Genomic DNA, 25,067 nt, shown 5'->3' on the forward strand with positions numbered 1-25,067 from the left:
TGATGCCTTAGCAGTTCTGGTTTCGTCCCCATCTTTAGTAACAGAATTTATTACTTTCAGCCTAGAAAGCACTGTTTAACAGTTCTGGAAAATTCTGTCTTGCCAAGGCCATCACTGTGCTTTGTTTCATGACTTTATGTAACTATTCAGCAACATTTCAGACTAGACCACCTTTGGAGACTGCAGATGAAGGTACTACAGGTCCAGTAAAATGTTAATTCTAGTTATCATCATATTTCATGTTTGCACTTTTCTTTTTTTGGCTGTTAATGCAAATCATGTCACTTTTTAACATACAAACTCAGACTATATTAACACTAAAGCTCTATTCATTATGTTTATGTTAGTATTCTGAGTTGTAGCATTTATTTCTCCTTTTATAATTCAATCACCTTTGAACCAAAAGAAAATTTAAAATTTAACTAATGATAACACACAAATGAAAAACAACCGTCCCTTGGTTAACAAACTGAACATTAGCCAAGATGAACTAACCAAGATTGACCTTGTAGAACATGAGCAATTTTTAAGAATGCAAAGGAATTTTTAGTAGTTATTTTACATTATTTAAAAAAATGTTTGGAGGATAAAATTATCACTTTTTCTGTGAAACTGCCAAATAACCTGTGTACTATTTGAAAGATCTTAGAAAACCAAATCATGTCCAGTGGTTCTCAAATTTTTTGGGTCTCAAGACCCCTTTATGGTCTTAAAAATTATTGAAAGTCCCAAAGAGCTTTTGTTTATGTGCATGTCTAATGATATTCATATCAGAAATTAAAGTAAAAAAAATTAAAATATTAACTTACTTAAAATAACAACAGACTTACTATAATATTAATGTAAATGACATATTTTCAGTGAAAGAAAATTTTCCACAATGAAAGAAATGTATTGAAAAGAGTGAATTGTTTTACATTTTTGCCAATTTCTTAATGTCTGGCTTAACAGGAGGTTGCTGGATTCTTATATCTGCTACTGCATCGAATCTGTTGCAATTATTGTTTTGTATGAAGTATATATAAAGAAAATCAGGCCTTAAACAGATATGTAGTTGGAAAGGGAGGAGTATTTTAATACTTTTTTCAGAGAATTCTATTACGAAAGAATAGCCATATTAAATTCAACAAGTGATAATTTCAAAAGGTTAATTTTAAAGTGCAGTATGAGACCATATTGTGAGTTTTGCACATTTTGTATATGAATGATAGATGAGAATGAAAGAGGCAAATAGTGTCTGATCACCCGATATAAATTTTTTTTTTTAACAGCAAGGTGAGGCTCCCTATTGCAACAGCCTTAACCACTATATACAGAGGTTTTGAGCAGTTAGGCTTAAAAATTAATAACAGAAATTTCTATGTTTCATATAATGAGTAGTATTATAGTTTGACAGTTTTAGAAAGGGATTGTTTTTTATGGAGCGTAAGGTAGAGTAGGTGGTGATAAGTAATTTTCTCTATTACAACATTTTCCCCCAGTTCAAGCAAAATAGAACCACGAAGTTTTCAGGTAAGTTGTTTTCTTGAAGAGAAATTATTAGCACTGGACTCAAACTATAATTTTGTAGTACTGCAGAATATTACTGCTGCCAAAAGAAATATGAGAAACCCCAGACACAGCATGTGGGAGCTTCTCCTCAGGAAATCCTTGTGGTTCACTATTCCTGTAAATTTTAGCAGACAGAAAATACACACCATAGCACCAGAAAGAGTTTTGCTAAATGAAAAAATGCCATAAGTTTTTGGTTGTGCTAAGACTATTCTGATGGCTGAAACATAATTTTATAAGAAAAATAAGCAAAACTAGACAAAAATCCCAATATTTTTGCTGAACAAGCACTGTTAAAAAAAAACAACTACATATCAGATCCCACACTAATGGATACATAAAGTCTGAACCAGTCACTTAATGCATTGTTTATTTTCTGCATGATTTATGGTGCATTCTGTAGAAGTGCCAGTATCATTACTGCTGGTTTGCATTTAAAAAGTAAGATAGGCTAGTGCAGAAATGGAGTTGGGGGTAAAATGCTCTTATTATTAGGTTCTCTCTTCTAAACTGCTTTAAACGCTTATAGACAGAGCAAGTCCAGGTTCTAGTTCAGAGAGGGAAGAATAGGCCAAATCTGGCAGAATTAGGCAACTCATTCAATAATAAATACTAATTAAACATCCTCTTTGTGGCAGGCAATATCTAGGCACAGAGGAGAAATCAAAACAGGTGAGGTCTTTGCTAAAAGTTTCATACTATGATACATCTGAGAAAACCATGGTACACCCAGCTTTCAACAGTCAATAGTACCTAGGAAAATACTAAGTGACCTGATATTTTCCAAGTAAGCTGCTACATTTCAGGAAAATCTCTCTTGGTCTCAGCTTCCTTAAGTACGAGATAAGAATGATACGGGGGTTCTTAAACTTGTGCAGGTGGTAAAAACAAAACTCACGATGTTTGTTGGGAAACAAGATAAAAAAGCAGTATGTTAAAATACAGAATTTCGTACCTACTCAAATGCTATCTTAGCCTACACAACCAGCCAAATCCAGAATATGGAAGTTCAACAGATCAAATTACACAGTTTCTTCAACAAATAAATGGTATAATAAGGGTGGAGGAGGTGGGGAAAACTGCTAAAGACTAAAGGGACATATCACCCAAATGTGATGTATGGACTTTGTTAGGATCCTGGTTTGAACAATTGTAAGAAGACATTTTTGAGATACTCAAGGAAATCCAAACACAGACTAAGTATTATATCAGGGAAATATTATTAATGTTACTAGATAATTGTATTGGAGTTAGCTTTTAAAAAAAAAAAAAAGATAAAGTACTTACCTATTAGAGATGCATATTGAAGCATTACAGGTGAAATTAGGTAATATCTGCAATTAGCTATGAAATACTCCAAGAAGAAAGGTAGGGGTGGGAGAGGAACAGAGGAGACAGTTTGACAAAATGTTAACAGCTGCTCAAGCTGAAGCTGGGTGATGGGTACATGGAAATTTCATTGTATTACTCTCTCTTTTTATGTATATAAAAGGCTAAAAGAAATCAGATGCTAGATTTTCTTAGAGTCTGGTATAAAAGATTTAAGCAAATACTACAACAGAAAAATGTAAAATTGGAAAAATTTAACTTATTATTATTTTACTCTGGGAAAAAGGTAAGTTTATTAAACTTTAGAACACTCAAGTCTTTACAAACTTCTGTAAAATGGTAGTGGTACTTTTAATACCTATGACAAAATATGACAAAAAGCAAATGTTAACTTAGTAACATCTTTAAATGAACTTGTGAGTTAATCACATAAGCATCAACTAGTATAACCTGTTACACGATATTTAGTGAATTTATTAAAAATATTCAGATAACACTGGACAAATATTTGGATTTGCAAACTTCCTGGAACAATGCCCAAGCCACTCAATACTTCCACGAAAAACAACAAATGTCAGAGGTACCCTCTAGCAACAAGATTTCAAGTTACCAGTCTTGGCGGAGGTACAAATAAATGGCTAATTTCCTGTCAAAGTCAATTACTTATATTTACTTTCCAAAAACTAATATGAAGTTTGTGGAATAAATAATGCTCAAATATGTGATTTTTAGAGCCATATTTAGACATGTTTTTAATCTGGGAAAAAAGTAAGTTTATTCAACTTAGAAAAACAAAAACCAAAAACAACCAGTATGTTCCTATACAGCAGTAGTTCTCAAAGTAGAGTTTTGCCCCCACCCCCCAACTCCGACATTTGGCAATATCTGAAGACATTTTTGGTGGTTGTAACTAAGGAGGGGAGGAGTGTTACTGGCATCTAGTGAGTAGAGGTCAGGGATGCTATTCAATATCCTACAACGCATAGGATGAGTCCCACAAAGAGTTATCCAATTCAAACTGTCAACAGTGCTGAGGTTTGAGAGACCCTGTTTCAGGGTATAAGGAATCACAGATTGAAAAAATTCACAAAAAATAAGTAGCCCAGCAGTGGGGTCTCAACATAAGAAACAAATCATATATCTGACTAACTGGGACACACTAACTAGGAAAGTTAGACATCTAAATAAGTTTAGCATCTTCCACAAATGGCATCTTACTAGGTAGGAAGTGGTTCCTTTGGCTACTGGCACACCTCCATCAATGCTATAGGCCCTGACAAGCAATCACCTGCATCAGGCTGAGAAACAGCCAGCAGACTCCTAGATGCTCTTTTTGCACTAATCCTGATGTACCCTCTGGGCACCCTGCTTCTCTTTCCCAGAAAAGCTGCTCTCAGAAGAGCTGCATATCCTTTAAGAAAAGCAATTTGTAGTCTGCAAGAACTACTGGTCAAATTCTGATTCTGGTTCCTCACCAACTATTTGCTCTGTCTTCTAGATGTCAATGATTAAGTGCTAACAGCATTCCCTGGAAAAATCTAGAAAAAGAGAAGTTCAAATGGCAATCATCATTTGTTTATCTATCATGAACCAAGTATTTTTTTGAGCATCTACTATATGTCAGGCACTAGAGTTACAGTAGTATTCTACCATTAACTTCTCTCTCGGGATATGCAAGAAAAAGTTAACTTAGTTTTACCCATAAAAAGAAACTAAGTTCAATTGCTCAACTTCATGGGACTTTTTTTTTTAATGCTTTGCTATTTTTTAACTAAGAATTCCAACAGTACAAAAAGATATAAAATACAAAAGCCCTTCTTTTTCTACCTTGATTTCTACTCCTTCTCCAAAAATGTAATAAACATTCTTTAGTTTGTGAATTCTTGCCCCCAAATTTAGTATCCATTTATGATTGAAAGTGGTTGGCAATGGAGGGGCCAAGATCACTCTTAGATTTCTGGTTTGAACAATTAGATGGTACCATTTACTGAAATATAAAATAGTGGCAAAGGAACCAGTCTGAAGAGGGAAGCAATGAGTTAGAGGTGCCTGTGAGATATTCAAATGTGAGTAACTTGGACCTAAAATATTTGGAGATTAGGAAGGTGGCCTAGTCTGAATGTACAGATTTAAGTTTTTAGCAAATAGATATGGTGGCAAACCTATAAGGTAGCATATAGGTGTGGAAACATATGAAGTAGATGAGATCAGCTAGAGAAAATACATGGTGTTAGAAGAGGGCCCTAAGAGAGATAAATATTTTAGAAAAAGGTAAAGCCAAAGCTGGAAAATAATAAGAGTAATAGTAAAAATAGTTAAGATTTGTTGAGTTGCTTATATAGGCATTAAGTTAAGCGTATTTTATAATACTTCCTTTACTCCTAACAACAAACTTAAGAGGTATTATTATTACTAGTCCCATTTTAAAAGAAAATTGGGGTATACGGAGGATAAGTAACTCATCCAAGGTCACCCAGCAGAATGTGAACCTAGCTGGTCTGAGTCCAAAGCCCACGCTTAACTGTAACAGAAAATTGCCGAAGAGAAAAGGAGATCTGAAAGGAACAAGTAAGACTTCTCTCTCAAGTTTGTCTTACTATTTTAAAATATAGGTCTTACCTGAACTCACAGGTTTGGTGAGGCCAATAGATCAGGAGACAACTGCCGTTGGAAAGATAGTTTGTTACAATCACAGATCCCAAGAGAAGGGAGTAGGCCATGCCTCGGGGAGGGCACATAGGACAGCACCAGGGTCAGTCAGGTGGGAGAGGAGGGGAATGGGCAAGAAAAGGTAAAGAGGCTTAAGACTGTCTAGATGGATGATTTCAGCAGGCTCTGGAGCACAGGGGCTGCCCCTGGTAGGGTCTGGTACCTGACCCTGGGATAATTAGGCAGGTAGATAGTAGCCAAGTGAGTAGTTTACTATCTCTTAGAAATCTGAGAGGGGCAATCCCTCTAGGATCAGCTAGGCCCCAGGTTGTTAAATGCATCAGAATACAGAAAGTAAGAAATGGCTAATATACTTATTGCTTCCCCAATAACAGCAAAGCAGAAATCTAATCATAGAATTATAAAAAGATTAGTAAGCTAAAAGGGTCCATAAAAACTGGTCCAACTAATTAACCTACTCACAGATAGCATAGTTCTATTTTCTCCAATTGACCTAAACGAAAATTTTACTGTCTCTTGACCATATTCTTTTGATTTGTATACTTCTTGTTTTGATGGTTTTCACTTGTTTCTCCAGGACTACACTACAAAATGGCCACTGAACTGGAGGGTGTGTCTTCATTATTACTAAGCATTTTCCTATCAGAAGCAACTCTGAAAAAATCTGAACATTCAATTTCTTCAGTGCCACTCAGTATTACTTCGTAACTGCAGAAGTAGTAATAGGGAGAGTGGGGCTTTAAAAATGCCATTAGAGAATATTACTTAATATTTTTGTTTACTTAGGTTTTTTTTTAAACCAGCAGCAGATAAGATATATATTCATAAATTTTCCTGGCTGTAGGCTTCTGATAATTCCCAACAGTAATTCATCCTATGCAATTAATCTTCCATGAAATGTTATGAACAACAAAAAGTTTTTAAAGGATTAACTTTACATTTTTTCTATATGATAGGACAAATGTACTTAAGTACAACAGTATCTAGTCCAAAACAAAACATATCCATTAAAAGAAAGATGAAGAGATGCAAAGGGAGAAGATTTACTCACACAGCTTATAGGCTCAACTGACTAAAAGTAAAGAGCAACAGGGACTTGGTTTTAACCAAGGAAAGAGAAGATAGTAATCTTGACTGAGCCCTCTCTAGTTCTGATGCTACCCTTACTCTTATTCAATATCTGGTTTATCAGCTGGCATATATTGGGCACTTACTGAATGCAGAACAGAAGCAAGGTGAGGAAGGAAAACTATCATTTTTCAAATGCTTTAGAAAAAAAATTAGAGCCAGGTTAAACACATTGGCAAAATGTTGGGTGTGAGAAGAACATGCAGTAAATAACATTAAAATGAGGTCTGGATATTGGCTATCCAAACTTATTTTCTTTTTTCCTTTGTCCCATATAATAATAATAAAATATGTGCAGACAGAATTTATGGTTCTGTTAGGAGATAAAGGGGAGACCTTTCTCTCAAAATGATTCATTATTCCCTACAATCAGGGAGATTCTATAAGGAAATGTAAAACCAAAAGAACATGGCAAGATACATACTGAAGTAGAAAATCCACTTTAATAAAGGTGTTAGAGATGAGTAACAATTGTAGATCTGTCAGCAAAATCCTAACAGTAAGATATAGTTAGTCAGACTGTCAGTGAATAAATTACAATGTGGATTTAAAAATAAAGGACATCCTCAAATATATTATTTCAAATAAGACTAATGGGCATTTTGATCTCCTGTAGTGGGAATAACAACAATAACTATATAAGCAATACCCTAAAAATCCAGAGGCAATGAAGTCAGCACACTAACAGCATACCCTTGTGGAGTACACTGAGCTTTGGGCCTTTTCTCCTAAATCCTTAAGGCATGATTTGCTTCTGGGAACTCAGAGTACACCTGGTACAGAACCAGGAAAACTAAAATTGAGCCTGGGCTTTTGATCTAAAAATAGACTGGAAATGAGCAGAATCTCTTCCTGTACTTCCTAATTAATGGAAGCCTCAAGGGGTCTACTCTCATTTACTCAACCAGCCTACCAGATTCAAGAAAAATTTAATACTAAAGGATGATCTGATACAACTCCTTAATAATGGATGGGAAGCAAGCTTTAGAGAAATTAAGTGATTTATTCAAGAAATTATTGCTAATTAAGTGTCAATCTCTTGACTACTAGTCTAGTCTCCTTTCCCCAATGCTTTAAAAAAAGAAAGCCTTTCATTATATGAATAACTACATAAGATACTAAGATAACCGTTAAAAATAATTTAAGAACTGTGTATCGTAGCTTGAGACAAGGGAACTTGCATTTTAATAAATACAATAAAAATATATAAAAGAGAGACCTACTTACTACCTTTTACAATGTTTATATATTTTTTAAAATGTTAAAATCTGTTTTGGAGCTCTGAGGATACATGATGAAGCCAAAATAACAGAAACATGATCCAGACAGAAAAATGCAAAGACCTGTTCCCCAAGAAAAATTTTATAACTCATGTTAAACAAATTTAGTCTTGCACATCTGGTGACAAACTAACCCTGGTCTTAATGGTTGATCTTTTATGTCAATAGGGTTCTAATTTAACAACTCCATTAACAAATATTTTTTCCATTACAGATAGTGATAAAAGGATGAGTTTTGCTATGCTATGACTCAGAAGTAAATTAGATAATACAATTGTAAAGCTTTATGTACTACAGGTAACTGAAAACAAATTTTAAGGAAAAATAAGATGATATAACAATACCTGAAATTTTATATGTATAATTATTCCAGACAGCAAGTTCCATCATCAAAATAGCAAATATTATCAATGTATACATATACAGACAAAAACAATTTCCTTCCATTAGTCAAATCAATAATGCAAGTGGGAAAGAAACTACAAATGTTACTTACAAAAAATGCCTTACTGTTCCTTAGAAATACATATAATAACCTTTAAAAATATCAAGAAAGGAGAACCTCTCGAGCAAGAGAGGAATTTTGTAATGTTCTTTTAAATATGGGAGATTATGTGAGAGCCATCTCATGTTTATTTGACTGATTTAGTGCCAGGGATTGGGGGAAACTAAACCTGAACACACTGCCAACAAAGGGTTAACATTCAATAATTTACTGAGAAGGATGAAGGTAAGAAAGAAATCAAGACAAGAGGGGCTTTCCCAGTTCTGAACAGTTAGCTTCCCCAGTCATGAACAAAGGAAAAAAGGATGAATTTTAATAAACACCAAAAAGAAAATATAACTACCAAGGACAGAGAGTTCTTAGAGTAAAAGACTCCTTGAGGACAACACTGTCCTTATAAGAAAGTTACCCCAAAAATGGTTTAGACATACTAAAAATAATGCAAAGAGGTAGAAATATTCATCTGTCAAATAAAAAGCACTTACTTTCAAGGCCTCTTCCCTCTAGGAGTAGGATTCAAGGTAGGATAAATGACCCAAAGTTTGTTCTTAATTTATAATGAAAAAATCCAACAGCTATGAATGAGCAATACTAGAACTTCAACACCTAAGGTGAGTAGAGCATTCTTACTCTCAAAAAATCTTAATGACAATATTGGTGTCTCTGTATTTCTTTTGCTTCATACCCACGTTATATATATGGTGTCCGTCATTTCCTAAACTTTGTCCTGTTGTCTCTCAGCCTAAGAGGTCTGTGTGAAGTTATGGTGTCCTTCCCACTTCAGCCTCTAGGGGGCAGCCAGGCTCTAAAATAATGGAATTAACTGTGAAGATATATAGGGAATATAGTCCTGATAAAATGAAGGTGGTCAGAGTCTAGGGCAAGCACAGGGAATTGGGCCTGGGAACCTCACTCTTCTTTCTTTTTCTTAATTCTTCTACTACACCATTTTTCAGAGCACCCCTAGTCCTCCCAGACTAGGAGAACTCAAAGATGACCTCTGAAGGAGAACACAAAATACCAAAATTAGAAGAAAAGATAGTAAAATTTACTAGTAATCAAGGAAATGGGTATTAAGACATTTCAAATAGCAAGTTTTAAATAGGGAAAGGATATGATTAGAATACTTTCCAAAACTTTGCTTGATTTTAAATTTAAAATTTTAATTTTAATGCAGCATGACTCTCTAAGTTTTAAGACATAAATGATTCATTAAAATAACAGTATTAACCGAACATACCAAATATCTCAGTTAAATTTTCTTAGGATAAGAGAGCTTAAGTTCTATGATGGATATGGTAGGCTTGTTTGTTCAGCTTCTATACTACATTTCTTCCTAGTGTGCCTCTTGTATTAAAGAGGTGGAGGGGGTGGGAATATCTCAGTGGCAGAGTGAATGCTTAGCATGCATGAGGTCCTGGGTTCAATCCCCAGTACTTCCATTAAAAAAAAATTTTTTTTTTAAAAGAGAGAGATGGAAAAGCTAAAAGGAATATTTTCCAAATTATCTTACAGCTAGGGTTCTAGATATAAATGAGGGTTCCCCAATTTGGAAGGAAGCAGAAGTCCACTTCCTGTTAATTTGGCTCCCCTCCCCACCCCCTGCTACTAAACAAAGCTGTGGAAGCAAAATGTTTCTAAAGCAGTATTCCAGTACGTATTCTCCAGCTTCCTGGAAATGCAGAGGCAGTTGTGGCAGAGACAATGGAGAGAGACAGACTACATCTCAAAATTCATGAAATACAGTCAATGCAGTACTCACAGGGAAATTTATAACCTTACAAATTATTTTTATTATTAAGTCTTTAACTAAAGAAGCTAGAGAAAAAGACAGCAAAGTAAACACAAAGTAGAAAAGAGAAAATAGATAAAAGTCAAAAATAAAACAAAAAAAATTAACACAAACAGATTCAATTAAGTTAATCAAACAAAACCAGTAACTGGCTCTTTGAAAAATCTATCTGATAGGTCAATACTGTGGCAAAGTTGTGCAACATACAAAGAAAGGACATGAATAAACAAAAGTAATAAGATCGAATTAGTGTTATAAATGAGACTAAAAATTAAGAAACTACTAAGAACACTTAACACTAATAATTTTGAAAACATAGATAAAAATTTAGGGGAAAAAATTTAATAATAGCTAACATTTACTGAATGCTTACAACCTGTAGGCAACATCCATTCCTCCACCTTGGCAAACGTCTAGATAGTTTAAAGGCCAATTTAGCTATGCCCTCAAGGAATATATCATTCCTGAAAGGTAGCACAATACGCCACCCAAAATATGCCACTTAGGCATATAGATTATTTTGAGCTGCGGGCACTTGAAAAAAGCAAATGAAGGAAAAAGCTTTCTCTGAATTCCCCGCCTATCTGTCTAAAGAGAGCTCCTCCAAAAGGAACTCAATTGTCATAAATCCCCTCCCTGGTAGTTTCATCAACCAAAGAAGACTGACTCTTATTACAGAAGAGGAGGCTAGAAGTCTACACATCCAGACAAATTTTGTCAAAAATTATCTTATCATCTGATCTTCTAAGGGCCCATTTATCTTTCCTAAATAAACATTTACTCTCCTCTACAAGGTCTACATTCACCAACCCCCACCCCTCCCACCAACTGAGATGGTATTTGAGCCTGAATTCTAAGCCACTTTGGAGAGTTAGAATTTTCCCCTGGGTATTGACAAAGACTTGTTCCGTGACCAAACTTTAGTCAGGCTCCTGAAATTTCTCCTAAGCCTATCTGTGCATTTCCTTGCAAAATCTAGTTTTACTAAGAACCCTGCTATGTTAGATTAGTAAGAGAGTCCCCCGTCCTCCACATGATCTCTCAGTATTGGGTCCCTCATCTTCTACCATCCCCTGAGATGAAATCATACCTCATAGGGTTAACAGAAACTGACAACTAACATTCTTGAGCTTGTCTTAGAGAACAACCGATAAGGGAACAGCTTGTTAAAACCTCTCTGCCTGTAAACTGATCAAGCTTGCTTTGCTTTAGTTTATTTTCCCCCCTCTCCTTAATTGTATACACTCCAAGCTTCATGTAGTCTAGGTAATATGTCACAAGACTCCTTAACCACCCCACAGATAACACTTTTGATGTATGGGACACTGTAGTAATGGGGTAGGGGCTTAAGTTGGTTTTTAGGAACTTAGAATCAGCTCTTGTCCAGTTCTAGCTGGCTAAGACTGGTCGGGACCACCAATCCTAAAACTGGGCCTGCTCAAGTATTGGATGAAGGACCTTTTGATGTCAGATGGCCAACCTCCCACCCCCACCCAGATCATGCTAAGGGCCTCCATTTTTGAATATGCATCCTATGAAGAAGCATGTAATCCAGATATGCCTGCACAGAACACTGATTATCTCACCTTCTCCCTACCTCCAATTACCCTTCCCGGCACCTAAGAGCACCTTGCTCCTTTTTCCCATAAATATCCCACCTTCAAGAGGGTGGATTTGAAATTTGTTCTTCTCCCTTGGCTGCTTTGTGAATAAATATTTTTTCTGCTGCAAATCTCAGCATCAATTACACAGGTAATGTCTGTTTTCTAGGGGGGAGAGAGGGAGGCCTATTTATTTACTTATTTTTAGAGGAGGTGCCGGGGATTGAACCCAGGATCTGATGCATGCTAAGCATGCACTTTACTACTTGAGCTATGCCTTCCCCCTGAATTTTGTTTTTTAATGTTAAACTTTTGTTTGTTTTCTTCTTGTCAATCTATCTTTTATTACAGGGGTGTCAACCAAGAACTGAGAAGGGTGCAGGGAAAATTTTTCCCTCCTCTGTATTCCCAGTTTGTAAAATCAGTCCTAGAGCGCAGAAAGTGGTGGGAAACTGCTCGACTCATTCAGATGGCAAGCAATAAAAATGCTCATGGTTTGGAAGATTCAGTAATGTAAGGATGACACGTCTCCCCAAATTAATTATAGATTCAAAGTAATCCCAATCAAATCTTGAAAGTTTCCTTCTTCTTAAGTGAAAATGACAGGCTTATTCTAAAATTCGCTTAGAAATACAAAGGGCTAAGAATAGCCAAAGCAATCTTGAAGGAAAATAATGGGTTTTATCCTATCAGATACTAAGATCTATTATAAAGTTATAGTAATTAAAGTAAGGTGGTGTTGCTACAAGGATGGTCAAATTGACCAATGGAAAAGAAAACATCCAGAAATGGAGCCACACATACAAGATATCCTGAACTATGACAAAGGCTACATTGTAGTTCAGGGAGGAAAGGATGGCCTGTTCAGAAAATACCAGGTTATGTAGACATCCATGTGGGAAAAAAAATATGATCTTACTTGATACCATACAAAAATCAGTTCTAGATCAATGGCAGATCTAAAAGCAAAAGGTAAAATAAAGATTTTTGTGACCTTAGAATAGGCAAGTATTTCTTTAAAGGTGCTAACCATAAAAGAAAAAAGTTTACTTGGAGTGAATAAAGCTAATAGCTTCTGTTCATTGAAAGACACTAACAATTGAGAGGGTGCCACACATCTCCCAAGTCCAGATATTTGAGGTAGAGATACCCAACAAAGGACTTACAGCCGGTATATGTAATGAACACCTTCAAATATGTAGTAAGAAATAACTTGAAATAAAAATATGCAAAAAACTTGAATAAAGTGGATATACAACTGGTCCTTTGACATATAAAAAGACTGTCTATTTCCTTATTAGGGAAATGCAAATTAGCCAAAAGGAGATACCAGGACACACCTACCAGAATGGTTTAAAAAAAAAAAAAGGCTGAAATTAGCAAGTGTTGGTGAGGCAGTAGAGCAACTGGACCTCTCCTATACTGCTGGTGGAAGTATAAATTGGTAAAACTATGTTGGAATAATGTTTGGCAATATCTACATAAGGTGAACATATACATTTCCTGTGACTCAGCAATTCCACTTCTAAGTATACAGCCAACAGGGATATGTTCAATAAGACACATATTCTGAAAAGTTCACAGTAGCACTATTCATAGTAGTCTCAAACTGGAACCGTTAGACCCAAAGACCATTAACAGTAGAATGGATTAAAAAAATGGTCATATATTCACATGGAATACTATAGAGAAATAAAAAATGCTCACATGACCATATGACTGAATATAACAAACAAAACCAGAGAGCAAAAAGTCAAACAAAAAAGAGCATATACAAATAGAACTGCACAGTGTGTAAACTGTAAAAATAGACAAAATGAATCTAAGTTATAAGTATGAATAATGGTTATCTTTGGGGTGGGAAGAATTGACTGAAACAGAGTAGGAGGAAGCTTCTGATGTGCTGGTGATGTTCAGTTTCTTAATGTGAGTACTGGTTACATGGGTGTATTCAACATGTGAAAACTGATGAATCTGCACATTTCTTACCAATCTTATGCTATGATAAAAGTTAATGTATATAACAAAAAGCAAATAAATTAAATAACTGAAAAAAGTTTCCACAAGTATGATAAGTCGAAGTAACATGAAAAACTTAAGCAAACCAATTTTTAAGAAGCTAACGTCCAATAGGAAAATGGGCAAAAAGAAATGTTCAAGAAATTTAAAAGTCTCCAATAAATACACAACATGTAAATTAGAACAGCAGAATGCTATTTTCCCTATCAAATTAGCAAAGATGAAAGGAAATGAATGAGGTTGTTGCTGAGGATTTGGTGAAAATAATACCCTTATTCCTCAGGGAAGCTTGAATTTGTATAACCTTTCTGCATAAGTCTTAAAAAACATTCATATCTTTTTTAAAAAATTGGGGGGTAATTAGGTTTATTTACTTATTTATTTTAATGGAGGTACTGGGAATTGAACCCAGAACCTCATGGATATTAAGCACACACTGTATCACTGAGCTATATCCTCCCCTCTAAAAAAGTTCCTATCTTTTGACCCACTAGTTTCCCTTCAAGAAATTATTCTAAGGAAAAATCAGAGATGCAGTTAGATGCGTAAGATGAATTTAACAGATGCATAAGATGGACTTACGTCAGTGTTGACTACAATGGTATTTTGAAAAAATATAATTATCCAAGAATGAGATAATGGTTACATTATGATACATATACATGATTGACTATTATGTTATTAATAATGTTTTCAAAGAGTGATGAATAGGAAAAGACTCATGATAAATTTAATTGAAAAATACATACAAAATCCTATGTGATTTGTGTGTTAAAAAATATCAAACATACATTTAAACACACATTTGAGAAGAAAAAAGTCTGTAAGAACACATACTATAATGTTAATAGTGGCCATCTTTGGGTGGTAACATAATGAATGATTTTAATTTTGTGGACTGTTTTCTACAGTGAAATGTTCTTTGCGCATGTATTACTATTATATTCAGATATCTAAGGAAATAATAGGGCAAAAATATATCTTCCCAGTCCTCCTCCTCTAGCAATCTCAGCAACATAGATTTTTGTCTCTCCTTCAGCTTCCACATTCAATCTTGTAACTGTTTCCTCAATTTTACCTTAGGAGTATCCGTCCAGTTATTCAATTATTTCTTCTCTCATTTCCAAAACTCAGGCGCTTTTCTTTCCTGCTGAGCTCCTCAAACCCAAACTCACCGTTTTGGTAAAAGGGCTCTATCTTCCATTACTTCTCCATTCTAACCACATCAAACCACATTATATAGTGACACTCCACACTGAAATCCCTGAAAAAATCAACACTACATACTTTCACACCTCTCAAAGTTGGCATGCTCTGATCTCTTTCCCTGTAATGCATTCTCTCCCTTCCATATTTCTAAACAGATTCATAGTTCCAGATCCACCTCCAGTATCATTTACTGGGTGTAGCTTCTCCAAGGCCACAAGAACAGAGGGGGGTTTCCAGATCAATCCTCCAATAACAGTATCTACATATTTCCATATTTATCATCCTGTGCTGTTTACTGCCTAGTTCTTTGATTGTATGGAATGGGCCGTTTCTTTTCTTAAAATTTTTAAAACCTAGCTGGATGAATGGACTTTAGTATACAATATGCCTTATAACAGGGGTGTGAGTTTTCACCTGAGTCTGATAGATAAATGGCAACAAAAACACTAGCCTGATTTTTTTTTTCATTCAAGATGGCAGAGAACGTCTTAAAATAGACCCACACAAAAGCACTCACACCCGGAGGCTCAAATCAGAAGAACTGGCTATACACCTAACGCAACAGCAAAGGACAAAAGAATTAGATGTTGAGATGCTTTGGCCCTAATTACCCATAGTAGGTCCGACACACAGATTTTAAACCTTTTCAGAAAACTGGCACCTGCTGCCTCCATTCTGAGAGCCACGCCTCGACCGTGAACGGTGACCTCGGGCACTTCTGGATACCGACCCCTCCCCAAATCGAGGGTGATTATAAGGGGAAGGCTAAGTTGTAACGGTTATTATCCAAAATGCATGACTGGGCCCCGCCCCAGCCAGACGAAGTTCCTCGCGGCGCATCCACCCCGGGGAAAGGAACCGGCAGGGCTCTCATCCACCAGCCAGGATGGGAATTCTGGGAGAGCCTGAGGCAGAGGCCGGGCGTGGCGAGGGCGCCTTGGGCTACACCTGTCAGCCTGTGCCCAAAGCTAGGCCCGGAAATCCCGGAGATTCGGTGACTGAGGCCAGCAGGCGCGTCACCCTATCCCTCGCGTTGGGATCGGCCCCTCGCCTTGCCTCCTAGCCTTCTCCCTCGTGTTTCTCAAACAAAGGCAATTCACACCCACCGCCATTTTCCCCTTACCTCAAAAACCACCTCTTCGTCAAAATCCGGTGTCATCCTTCTCCGCCATGCCACCCGCCTCAGCACGATGGGAAATGAAGGCGGGAGAACAGGCGGTACCCAGGCGTTTGCTTTTGCCCGTCCCCTGTGCCCAGAAAACTACAATTCCCAGAATGCCTTGCAGATCACGGTCCCTACCCCTTAGGCCCTCTCATTGGAGCTGATCGTGAGCTTGTGGGCGGGAGGTGAGGGAGCAGGATGAAGCTCGGGCCCTCTGATTGGAGGAGGTTGGGGCTTTTGTCCGCCTTTTACGGCCGCGACTGACAGGGGGCGCCTGGAGCACTGATTTTTTTTTTTTTTTTTTTTTTTTGCGCTCGAGAGGAGCGCGCGTTGGCGGAGCCGCGGTGAACACTGCTCGTGCCCGCGCCTGGCCGTCTGCCCGGAGCTACGCTGGGCGGTGCTCGTGCCCGCCTGCCCGCCGCCTGCGGCTCGCGCCCGGGAGCGCCGCGGGTCCCAGGAGCCGGCCGCATCCTTTGTGCGGCTCTCGGTTTGCGCCGCGGCGCTGCTGGACGGAATGTGGGTTCTGCTGGGGCTTTTCTCTTCTGCCCAAGCTTTTGAAACGATGGAGTGAGTGGGGCGAGCGGGGAAGCGAGCTGCCTGAGGGAATCATGACCTCTGCCGCGGGTAAGTGACGGCGCTCGCGCTGCCGCTGGAAAGTTTGTGGGGAGCGCTGCTGGTCTTGGGCTTGGAGCAACTTTTCTTTCTCCTCTGGGGTGGGTAGCGGTGTTGCCTCTACCTTCCCCCAGGACTGTGGCAAGTGCGGAGCAGACTGCGTTTGATGCCGGATTTTCTCGTGCTTTCCTGACAAGAGGGGCTGTTCGAAAATCTTGTCTTTCGCGACCTCCTTTTAAAGGAAGACCGTGTTGGGGGCTCTTTGCGCCAGGTGAAACGGGAAGTGTAAAGAGGGCGTTTTCTCTTTGCTAAAATTTGAGCGACTTTGCGTTTGCGTGTGAAAATAGTTTAGATTCCCATGTTAAGAAATCAGTTATTCTAGGAAAGGGCAATGTTCCCGGAGTGTTGAACTCGGCGCTTATGGAGAGTCAGTTTAACCCTGGTATCGACTGGAAGCCCTTCCTCTTATTCAGTGAAGAGGTTTAGACATTGTTACTCCTGACCTGGTGGTTTTCCCCCTGTTACCTGAGGAGGAGAGGAGTACAATTGCCGATGCCAAGGTTTTTGTTCATCTGCACCCAATTTTTTAAGATTTTATTTCTATTTCTACCTGGTTAGTGTAAACAAAGCCTTAGTTTCTGTCTGCTTCCCATCCTTTCTCTTCATCGAAATGGCAAAGGCTGTATTTACCTTTGTGTGGATTTTGAACAATTCTGGACATTGTATTTCTAAACATTCTTAAAGAACATTTCTTATTTTCCAAAATAATTACTAACGTGGTGTTAAATTAACTTTATAAAAACATAGGTTAATTTTAAAACCAGCTCTTAATAGTGTATTAAGTATTAAGTTTTTTAAATAATGTTTTTGACCAATTTGTAAGGAAGAAACTTTCATTAGGCATTTTATAGTAAAATAGTGTAAAGCTTCCCTGCAAAGTTACTTCTAGAATTAGTGCTTAAGTATCGCATTAAATTTTCTTAGCTTTTCTTGGCGTTTGCTTTAAATTCCTGCAACTTGAAACTGTCAAACAGCACTCTAAACGTTCTGATTTGTGTTATTTCTAAAGCCTAGATATGCCGGAGCATTGTACTGCTAGGTGTAATCAGATTACAACTACAAGGCGAGAAGTTAGCCAATAGGAATAAGAAAGCAAGCAGTGAATATTTCCTGAGTAGTATTCTAAGTACTATCTTTCCTTTTCGATATTATGTGTATACTGGAAATTGTTATTTATAAACTTTCTTTTCGGTACCAAAGAGAGGCTTTTTTACTTACGTCAGGTGAATTATTTTCATCCTAAATTTCTATGCCTCACTTTGTTCAAATTTTTTTTATTAATGAGTAAGGTTAATGTAATTTAAATTTGAAGTTGTTGGAAATTTTAAAAACCTTCCAGCCAGTTTTAAATCTCCCCTGGAGTGTCGAACATTTAAAATTCATGCCTTTTATGTGTCAGTTTTGAATTCCAGTCTTTACAGTTTGTAATGAACAGATACAGAAGCATTTAATTTGACATTTAAATATGTAAACCTGATCTAGGACTCAGTCTGGAATTTTATGATTCTTTCATTTGAATTACTCTGGAATAATGCAAGCTATTTTTATATTTTATCAACTTTACAATTAAAGAAATCCACAGACATTTTTGTGGTGTTTAAAAGAGGGACACTTCCTGTGTTTAGCTGAGTTAGTTGGTTTTTTGCATGTCTTGCTGAGACATTTACTACTTTTTTGTTTGCCCATCTGTTACAATTTATTATAATTTTTTCTCATGTCTAAATGGAGACTGAAAAAGAACTAGGGTTTTATTTCCATCTCATTCTTATAAAATTATGTGTTCATCATTCCTACAAACTGTTTATGATGCTCTTTGGAACAATATTCAAATTCATTAACACTTCAGGAAAGTTGTTTTCAACTGGGGGAGGGCATATTTGTTTCCACTGAATCTAATCTGTGTATTTGGGTTGGTCGGCTTAATTTAAGGAGATAAGAAAAATGTTGTAGAACATCTAAGTTATATTATCTTGAAGAAGAGCATCTGTGAACAAGTAGGCCCACAGTAGAGATTTTAGAATTATTCTAATCAGTATATGAAGAAGGAGAACTGGTACATATTTCATATCTTTTTGAACATGTACAGGTCTCATTAATGCCTGTGCTTTGCTTTTTGGCTGGTCCAATAACTAAGAAAGTGTGCACGTGGACCACGGCCATCTGTGTATAACAGATGACGAGTATGTTTGTAATTGTTAGTAAAATGGTACTAGTGCATTACTTTCTTACCTTATTTTTCCCTGGAGCCAAACAGCTGTGTAAATAAAAGATTTGCTGCTGTGCTCTGAAAAGCTTCAGGTCTGACTGTTGATACAGTATTAAGATCCAAAGGTGCTGGATTCATTTCCAAACATTGTGCACTTATTTCAAGAGTTTGACATTGGAACAGACCATAATATAATGACTTTCAAAATAGAGCCACTAAAGAAGAAGAATGAAGGATTTCAAATATTGTTTACTAGTGACTTAGTTGAACACTTGTTCCTAATAATAATTAAGAGCTTATTCAGTAATCCTATTGAAGTTGATTCCTGCTAACTTTTTAAAATATCATCCTACATTAAAATGGATATTGATTTTTTTTTAAAAGAAATACCTTGTTATGAGACATATTAGAGAGTATGTGTATGTGGCAGCTCTGACTATTCCCAGGTCCCCATTTTCAGATTTGGGGATACAGTGAGGAGAAAAAGTGTCTGCCTTTCTGGAGCTTGCCTTCTGGTGGTAAAGACAGAAGGAGGTACACACAGCGCAAAGGGGCTAGAGAATCTAAGGGTTCTCCTGAAGCAAATAGTCTCAGAAGTTACCATCTCAGAATCATCTAGGCTTTAGAGATCTTCTCCACTCCCTCATTTACAAGTAAGGAAACTGAGGCAGCCAGTTCTGCACACTGGCATGCAATTATGCTAGCCAGCCCTCCAGGTTATGTTAATCGGCTTCCTCCAATACACAGTTAACTAGCAGGGTAAGCCAAAGTTTGCAATTACTTATTTAATTCAGTGAGTATGTATTGAGACAGTCAGGTACATAATGCTGTGCTCTAATTGTTGGTAATCAACCATAGCTCATATGTAGCTAATTGTATTTCTAGGACACTAAGAACAGAAATTTATGATTCTTGGAAGCAGACTTGTATACAAAAACACATCTCAAGAAAAGAGTAAAACTGACAACAAAGATTAAAAACCAATTGAATTAAAATAGCAAAAATTGGTTAAATGACCCTGAAACTTCTGAAAAGGTAGTAAGATTCAGAAAGTAAAAGATTAATTTAATGAGATTTGGTGGGGGGTGAGGGGATTGGGGTTTTTTTCTTTTTTTTAGTTACGGTTAAATACACCTAACATAAATTTACTATCTATACTATTTTTAAGTGTACAGTTCAGCAGTGTTAAGTAGATTCACATTGCTTTGTAGCCAATCTACAGAACTCTTTCCATATTTCAAAATGGATTTTCTTTTTTAGTCCTTCAAAATGCCCAGAGGAAGCATGTTTTCATAAATGGTTACAGAAATGAAATCATCATGACCATGATGGTCTGTCAGTTTTTGTTTTCTTGGGTAAGAGGGGAGGCTGGGAAGAGGCCTAGGGTATTCATACTTTCTCTTAAGATTTTACTTAATAGATCAAGAGTTTAATTTAATGGACCATTACACCAGGCTTTATCATTAGGCTTTGAATGGTTTTATAATTTTTTCTACCTAAAAAAACAAACAAAATAATAACATGCTTGTTGAATACTTAACTGAAGTTGTGTAGCTTTGGGAATTTGTATTAAGTTATTTTGGAAATATTTCATGTCTTTTTAAATTTATCGTAACGTTATACAGAGGAATCGAGTGAGAAGGCATCTTATCAGGTGATCTGGGTTGAACACATGGTATAAGGGGTCTGGGAAATTCTTCCTTCCTTGGTGGAAGGAAGTAGAGCACCCTACTCTTGTTTTTTTTTTTTTTTTTTTCTACTCATGTCCTTGTAATATCTTCCCGAGTGTGAGTGTTGTGACTAATTTCCTTTGTTGAAAAGAAAATCATAACCAAATGAAGAATCAAAGCCTCTGTGTGTTCAAGTACTTAAACAATGTGCAACAGATATTTTGAAAGGTTGTTGTCTATTTTTTTCAGTAAATTAAGTTTTTATTAAGGATCCTGTTGGAGAAGCAAACAAGTATAAGAAGTATAAGATAAAATATAATTTATCTCAAGTCTTGGAAAATATGACTGGGTGAGAAGTGATAGCATAGGTGGAAAAACATAAAAGAACTTTACAAAAGCATGGATGTTCAGACCGTGTATGAGTTCGTTTTATAGGTCTTTTGTGTGAAGCTTTCATTCAGGTTGCTTTAGGTTAGGAGCAGGTCTATACAAGTCTAGCACAGTATAATAGGTGCTCATTAAGTACTTTTTATAGAATGTCGAGGAAGAGTTGCTGTAATAAAAATTATGGCCACCTTTTAAATGCAGTAGAACAGTGGTTATTAATGAATGGTACATGGCGTAATCATGTGGGGTAGAGCCTAGGCATGTGACTTTAAAAATAAAGGTCACTGAAAGGTTATAATGAAAATTCCCAATTGACAACCCTGCACAGAAAAAATACTGTTTTCATTATGAGCCTCAAATAATACAGAATCATTACTTCTCAGTTTTTAAGTTTGGAAAATTTTGGACTACTGTATTCCTTTTTAAGACATTTATACAACTCAACCATATGTCACTGAGTTAGAAGAATACAGCTTTTTCACATCAGACATTTAAAGAGTTGCATCCTACATAAACTATAGGCAAATTCAACTCCTTGCACTCAGCAAATTAACTGAAGTACTTTCTCCTACTATACAGACCTCAAGCAGAAGTCTACTATTTCATTTAGTGTTGACTGAAGATATGGTAATCTCTTCCAGAGTTAGAAGAAAAATGGTATTGGACTTACTAAGCAATGTACAGTATACCCAAAACTATGTATCCTGGCATTGAAGGGAAATTTAAGGAATTGTCAAGAGTAATAATTGACTCTGTATAATGTAACAATCTGTCTAGTAAAATGCACGTTCATCACATTGTCAAAAGTAAAAATGTTATCAAATTTAATCATTTATCATCTTGTGCTTTGATTTTTTTTTGTCATCAATGTTTTTTTTTCCTTTCTAGAAATTAAGAAGCCACCAGTGGCCCCCAAACCAAAGTTTATGGTGGCAAATAATAAGCCAGCTCCACCTCCTGTGGCACCTAAACCTGATATTGTGATTTCCAGTGTTCCACAGTCAGCAAAGAAAACCAAACCGGCAATAGCTCCGAAACCAAAAGTTGTGAAGGCCTCACCTGTTCAAGACACCAGGCAGTCACCCTCAAGGAAAATCATCCTGAACCTGGAAGAGCATAAGCCGGAATCACCTGACAGCTCTGACAACTCTAACTGCAAAAACGTAGGGCATCAGAGCAGTGATTGTATTTTACCAGTGTGTTCCCGCCGTTCTGAGTGTAACCATAAGCTTGGGAACAGAGAGAATTTGTATGTCAAGCAGCTTGTCCTAGGGCCCCTGGAAATACATGAAAATTTAGAAAATAATAAAATTGGCGAGTCCTCTTCAGCTGTAAAAATTCAGAGTAAATGTGATTCTAATGGTGAAAAGGTCAAGAACCAGAGTGAAGTAGTTTTAAAGGCAAGTATCCTGGAAGAGAAGCTCAAAGATGTTTTAACACAACAAACATCACCTTCTATTTTCCCACAGAAACATAGATCAACAGACAACCCAGAAAGGAATGAAGACTGTAATTCCAAAAGACAATTCAGAATTGAATTTGCAGACTTGTCACCCTCCCTGTCCAGCTTTGGAAAAGTTCCTGATCATCACCATTGCCACCTACAGTTTCCTAGTGATGAATTTCAAAGTTTTGAAACTAGTCGGGATGACAGTGAAAAATGCCATACTTGCTTTCATTCATCGGAACAAGAAGCTCTAGACAGTGGTAAAAGAAGTGCTTTTTTATCTTCAGATGGAGATAGTAAGAAATCAGCAGTCAAAGACTTTGGTCCCTTAGAAATTCACTTAGTGCCATATACTGCCAAATTTCCAACTCCCAAGCCCAGAAAGACACGAGCTGCACGTCTGTTGCGCCAGAGGCATATAGATACTCCTAGTGAGACTACCGAAGAACCGGAGAATGGAGACAGTAGCTCTTGTCTTTTCGAAGATAGTTTGAAAAATAATGAAATTAGTGTTTGTCATCAGAATATCTTATGTAACCAGGAACAGACAGACAAAGTGAGGCCAGGAAATGAAAGTGAATTGAATGTGGACTCCATCGGGGACAGACACAACTTAGTCAATTCACAGAAAGCCTTGTGTCCTGAAACATCTTCCTTTGAAAAAATGGCACCTCCTTTAGAGACAGACTGTGATTTGAGTTCTGACAAGACAGTAGATGGTTCTCGTATGTCACTTGCTGTGGACGAAGGAAACAGTTTCATAAGATGCAGCACTCTATCTATGAGCTTGCCTAAGCAGCTCAAATTAACTTGCAGTGAACATATGCCTACTGCCTGTAACCAGGGAGTGTCTGCCCCTCAAATGCAAAAGGAGTCTATGATAAAAGGCGAAAGTTCCTCAAAAACTGTCCCCAAAAAACCTCAGAGACACAGTTTGCCTGCTGCAGGAGTGCTTAAGAAGGCTGCCTCAGAGGAGCTTGTGGAGAAAAGTTCTTATCTCTCAAATGAAGAAAAACATTCAGAGAAGGGTCTAGAAAGAAATCACCTTCAACATTTATGTGCCCCAAACCATGGTGTATCACCGTCTTTTGATATGCCTAAACGGACTTCAGAGAAGCCAGTGTGGAAGTTACCTCATCCCATTATACCCTTCTCAGGGAACCCAGAGTCCTTAAAGTCTGTCAGCATATCCTCAAACAGTGAGCCTTCCACTGCCCTCACCAAGCCTAGAGCAAAATCGTTATCTGCTGTGGATATGGAAAGGTGCACGAAGCCTTGCAAAGACTCTCAAAAGAAAAGCTCTTTAAAGAAGTTGCTCAACATGAAGCTGTCCATCTGTTTCATGAAGAGTGACTTCCAGAAATTTTGGTCCAAGAGTAGCCAACTCGGAGACACAACCTCAGGCAACCTCTTGGGTGGGGAGCGAAAAGGGAGTGAAAGTGATTGGCATGGCTTGTTGGTAGGAGAAGAGAAGAGAAATAAACCCATCAAGGCATACTCCGCAGACAACTATAGCCTGGAATCCCAAAAGAAGAGGAAAAAGTCTCGGGGCCAGACCAGTGCAGCTAATGGACCAAGAGCTGAGTCTTTGGATGACCAGATGCTCTCCAGAGAGTCATCATCTCAAGCCCCTTGCAAATCTGTTACAAGTGGCTGTGTACCTGAATATGAAAATATACGCCATTATGAGGAAATACCAGAGTATGAAAACTTGCCATTTATTATGGCTGTAGGGAAAACGTCAGAGAATTCCAGCAGCGTGGAGGACACTGATGCAAATGTGTATGAAGTAGAAGAGCCATATGAAGCTCCAGATAGCCAGCTGCAACTTGGACCCAGGCATCAACATTCCAGGTAACACTTAGACATCAGACAGACACTGCACTTTTGCTTGCATCGCTGAAATTAACCTTCAGCAACCCTGTGAGATAGGTTAAAATCTCACATGTGAGGAAAAATCACTTGGTGAGAGAGTGGTTTAGTTAAGCATGTATTGAATCATTCCAAAGTGCAGTCTCTTGGAATGAGTATTCACAATCCCTTTACGTAATTGACTTATTTTGGTAGCTGATTCAAAGAACTTGAACCAGTAGTAGTAGTACTACAAGAAAGACCTAGAACAGATAGCTCATTGCCTCCAAGGCACCAACTTGGAAGTCACAGCGAGAACCTAGGGGAGGAAATTGACCAATCCAAGGAGGTTTACTTGCTAAGTCTAAGAAATTTGAGAAGTTATTGAAATCTATGTGTTTACCTATGGTGCCCTTGTTAGTTAAAACCCCTAAATTTGCAGAATTCACTACTCTTTGAGGATTACTTATTTTACTTGTTGAAAGCTAATTACTAACTTCAGATGGACATAGAAAAAATGCAGGAAAAGCATAACTACTGTGCTTTGTCACTTTTGTGTATGTACTTCCTACCTCTGGTATACATACC

General features: G+C 37.2%; 2 protein-coding genes across 9 annotated transcripts in view; one reads left to right on the forward strand and one right to left on the reverse strand.

The window, feature by feature from the left end:
- The window catches only part of VEZT (vezatin, adherens junctions transmembrane protein), a 62,395-nt gene extending 46,062 nt beyond the window's left edge, over positions 1–16,333 (reverse strand). For 4 of the 6 annotated variants that reach the window (XM_014555203.2, XM_006179868.2, XM_014555201.2 and 1 more), the window contains exon 1: positions 16,208–16,333. In XM_014555203.2, coding sequence (XP_014410689.1) covers positions 16,208–16,243 — 36 coding nt within the window. In that variant the 5' untranslated portion in view covers positions 16,244–16,333. The remainder of the gene's footprint in view (positions 1–16,207) is intronic. The other 2 variants (XM_014555202.2, XM_032493604.1) reach the window with 2 other exon arrangements.
- A 29-nt stretch (positions 16,334–16,362) lies between these two features.
- Positions 16,363–25,067, forward strand: part of FGD6 (FYVE, RhoGEF and PH domain containing 6) — a 97,869-nt gene continuing 89,164 nt past the window's right edge. Inside the window, exons 1-2 of one of the 3 annotated variants that reach the window (XR_004324728.1) lie at positions 16,363–16,870; positions 22,070–24,482. Coding sequence is in view for 2 of the 3 variants with exons in the window: in XM_006179870.3 (XP_006179932.1) it covers positions 16,855–16,870; positions 22,070–24,482 (2,429 nt within the window). In the remaining variant the exon portion in view is untranslated. The remainder of the gene's footprint in view (positions 16,871–22,069; positions 24,483–25,067) is intronic. The other 2 variants (XM_006179870.3, XM_014555204.2) reach the window with 2 other exon arrangements.

The sequence above is a fragment of the Camelus ferus genome, chromosome 12 (genome assembly GCF_009834535.1).
Source record: "Camelus ferus isolate YT-003-E chromosome 12, BCGSAC_Cfer_1.0, whole genome shotgun sequence".
NCBI lineage: Eukaryota > Metazoa > Chordata > Mammalia > Artiodactyla > Camelidae > Camelus > Camelus ferus.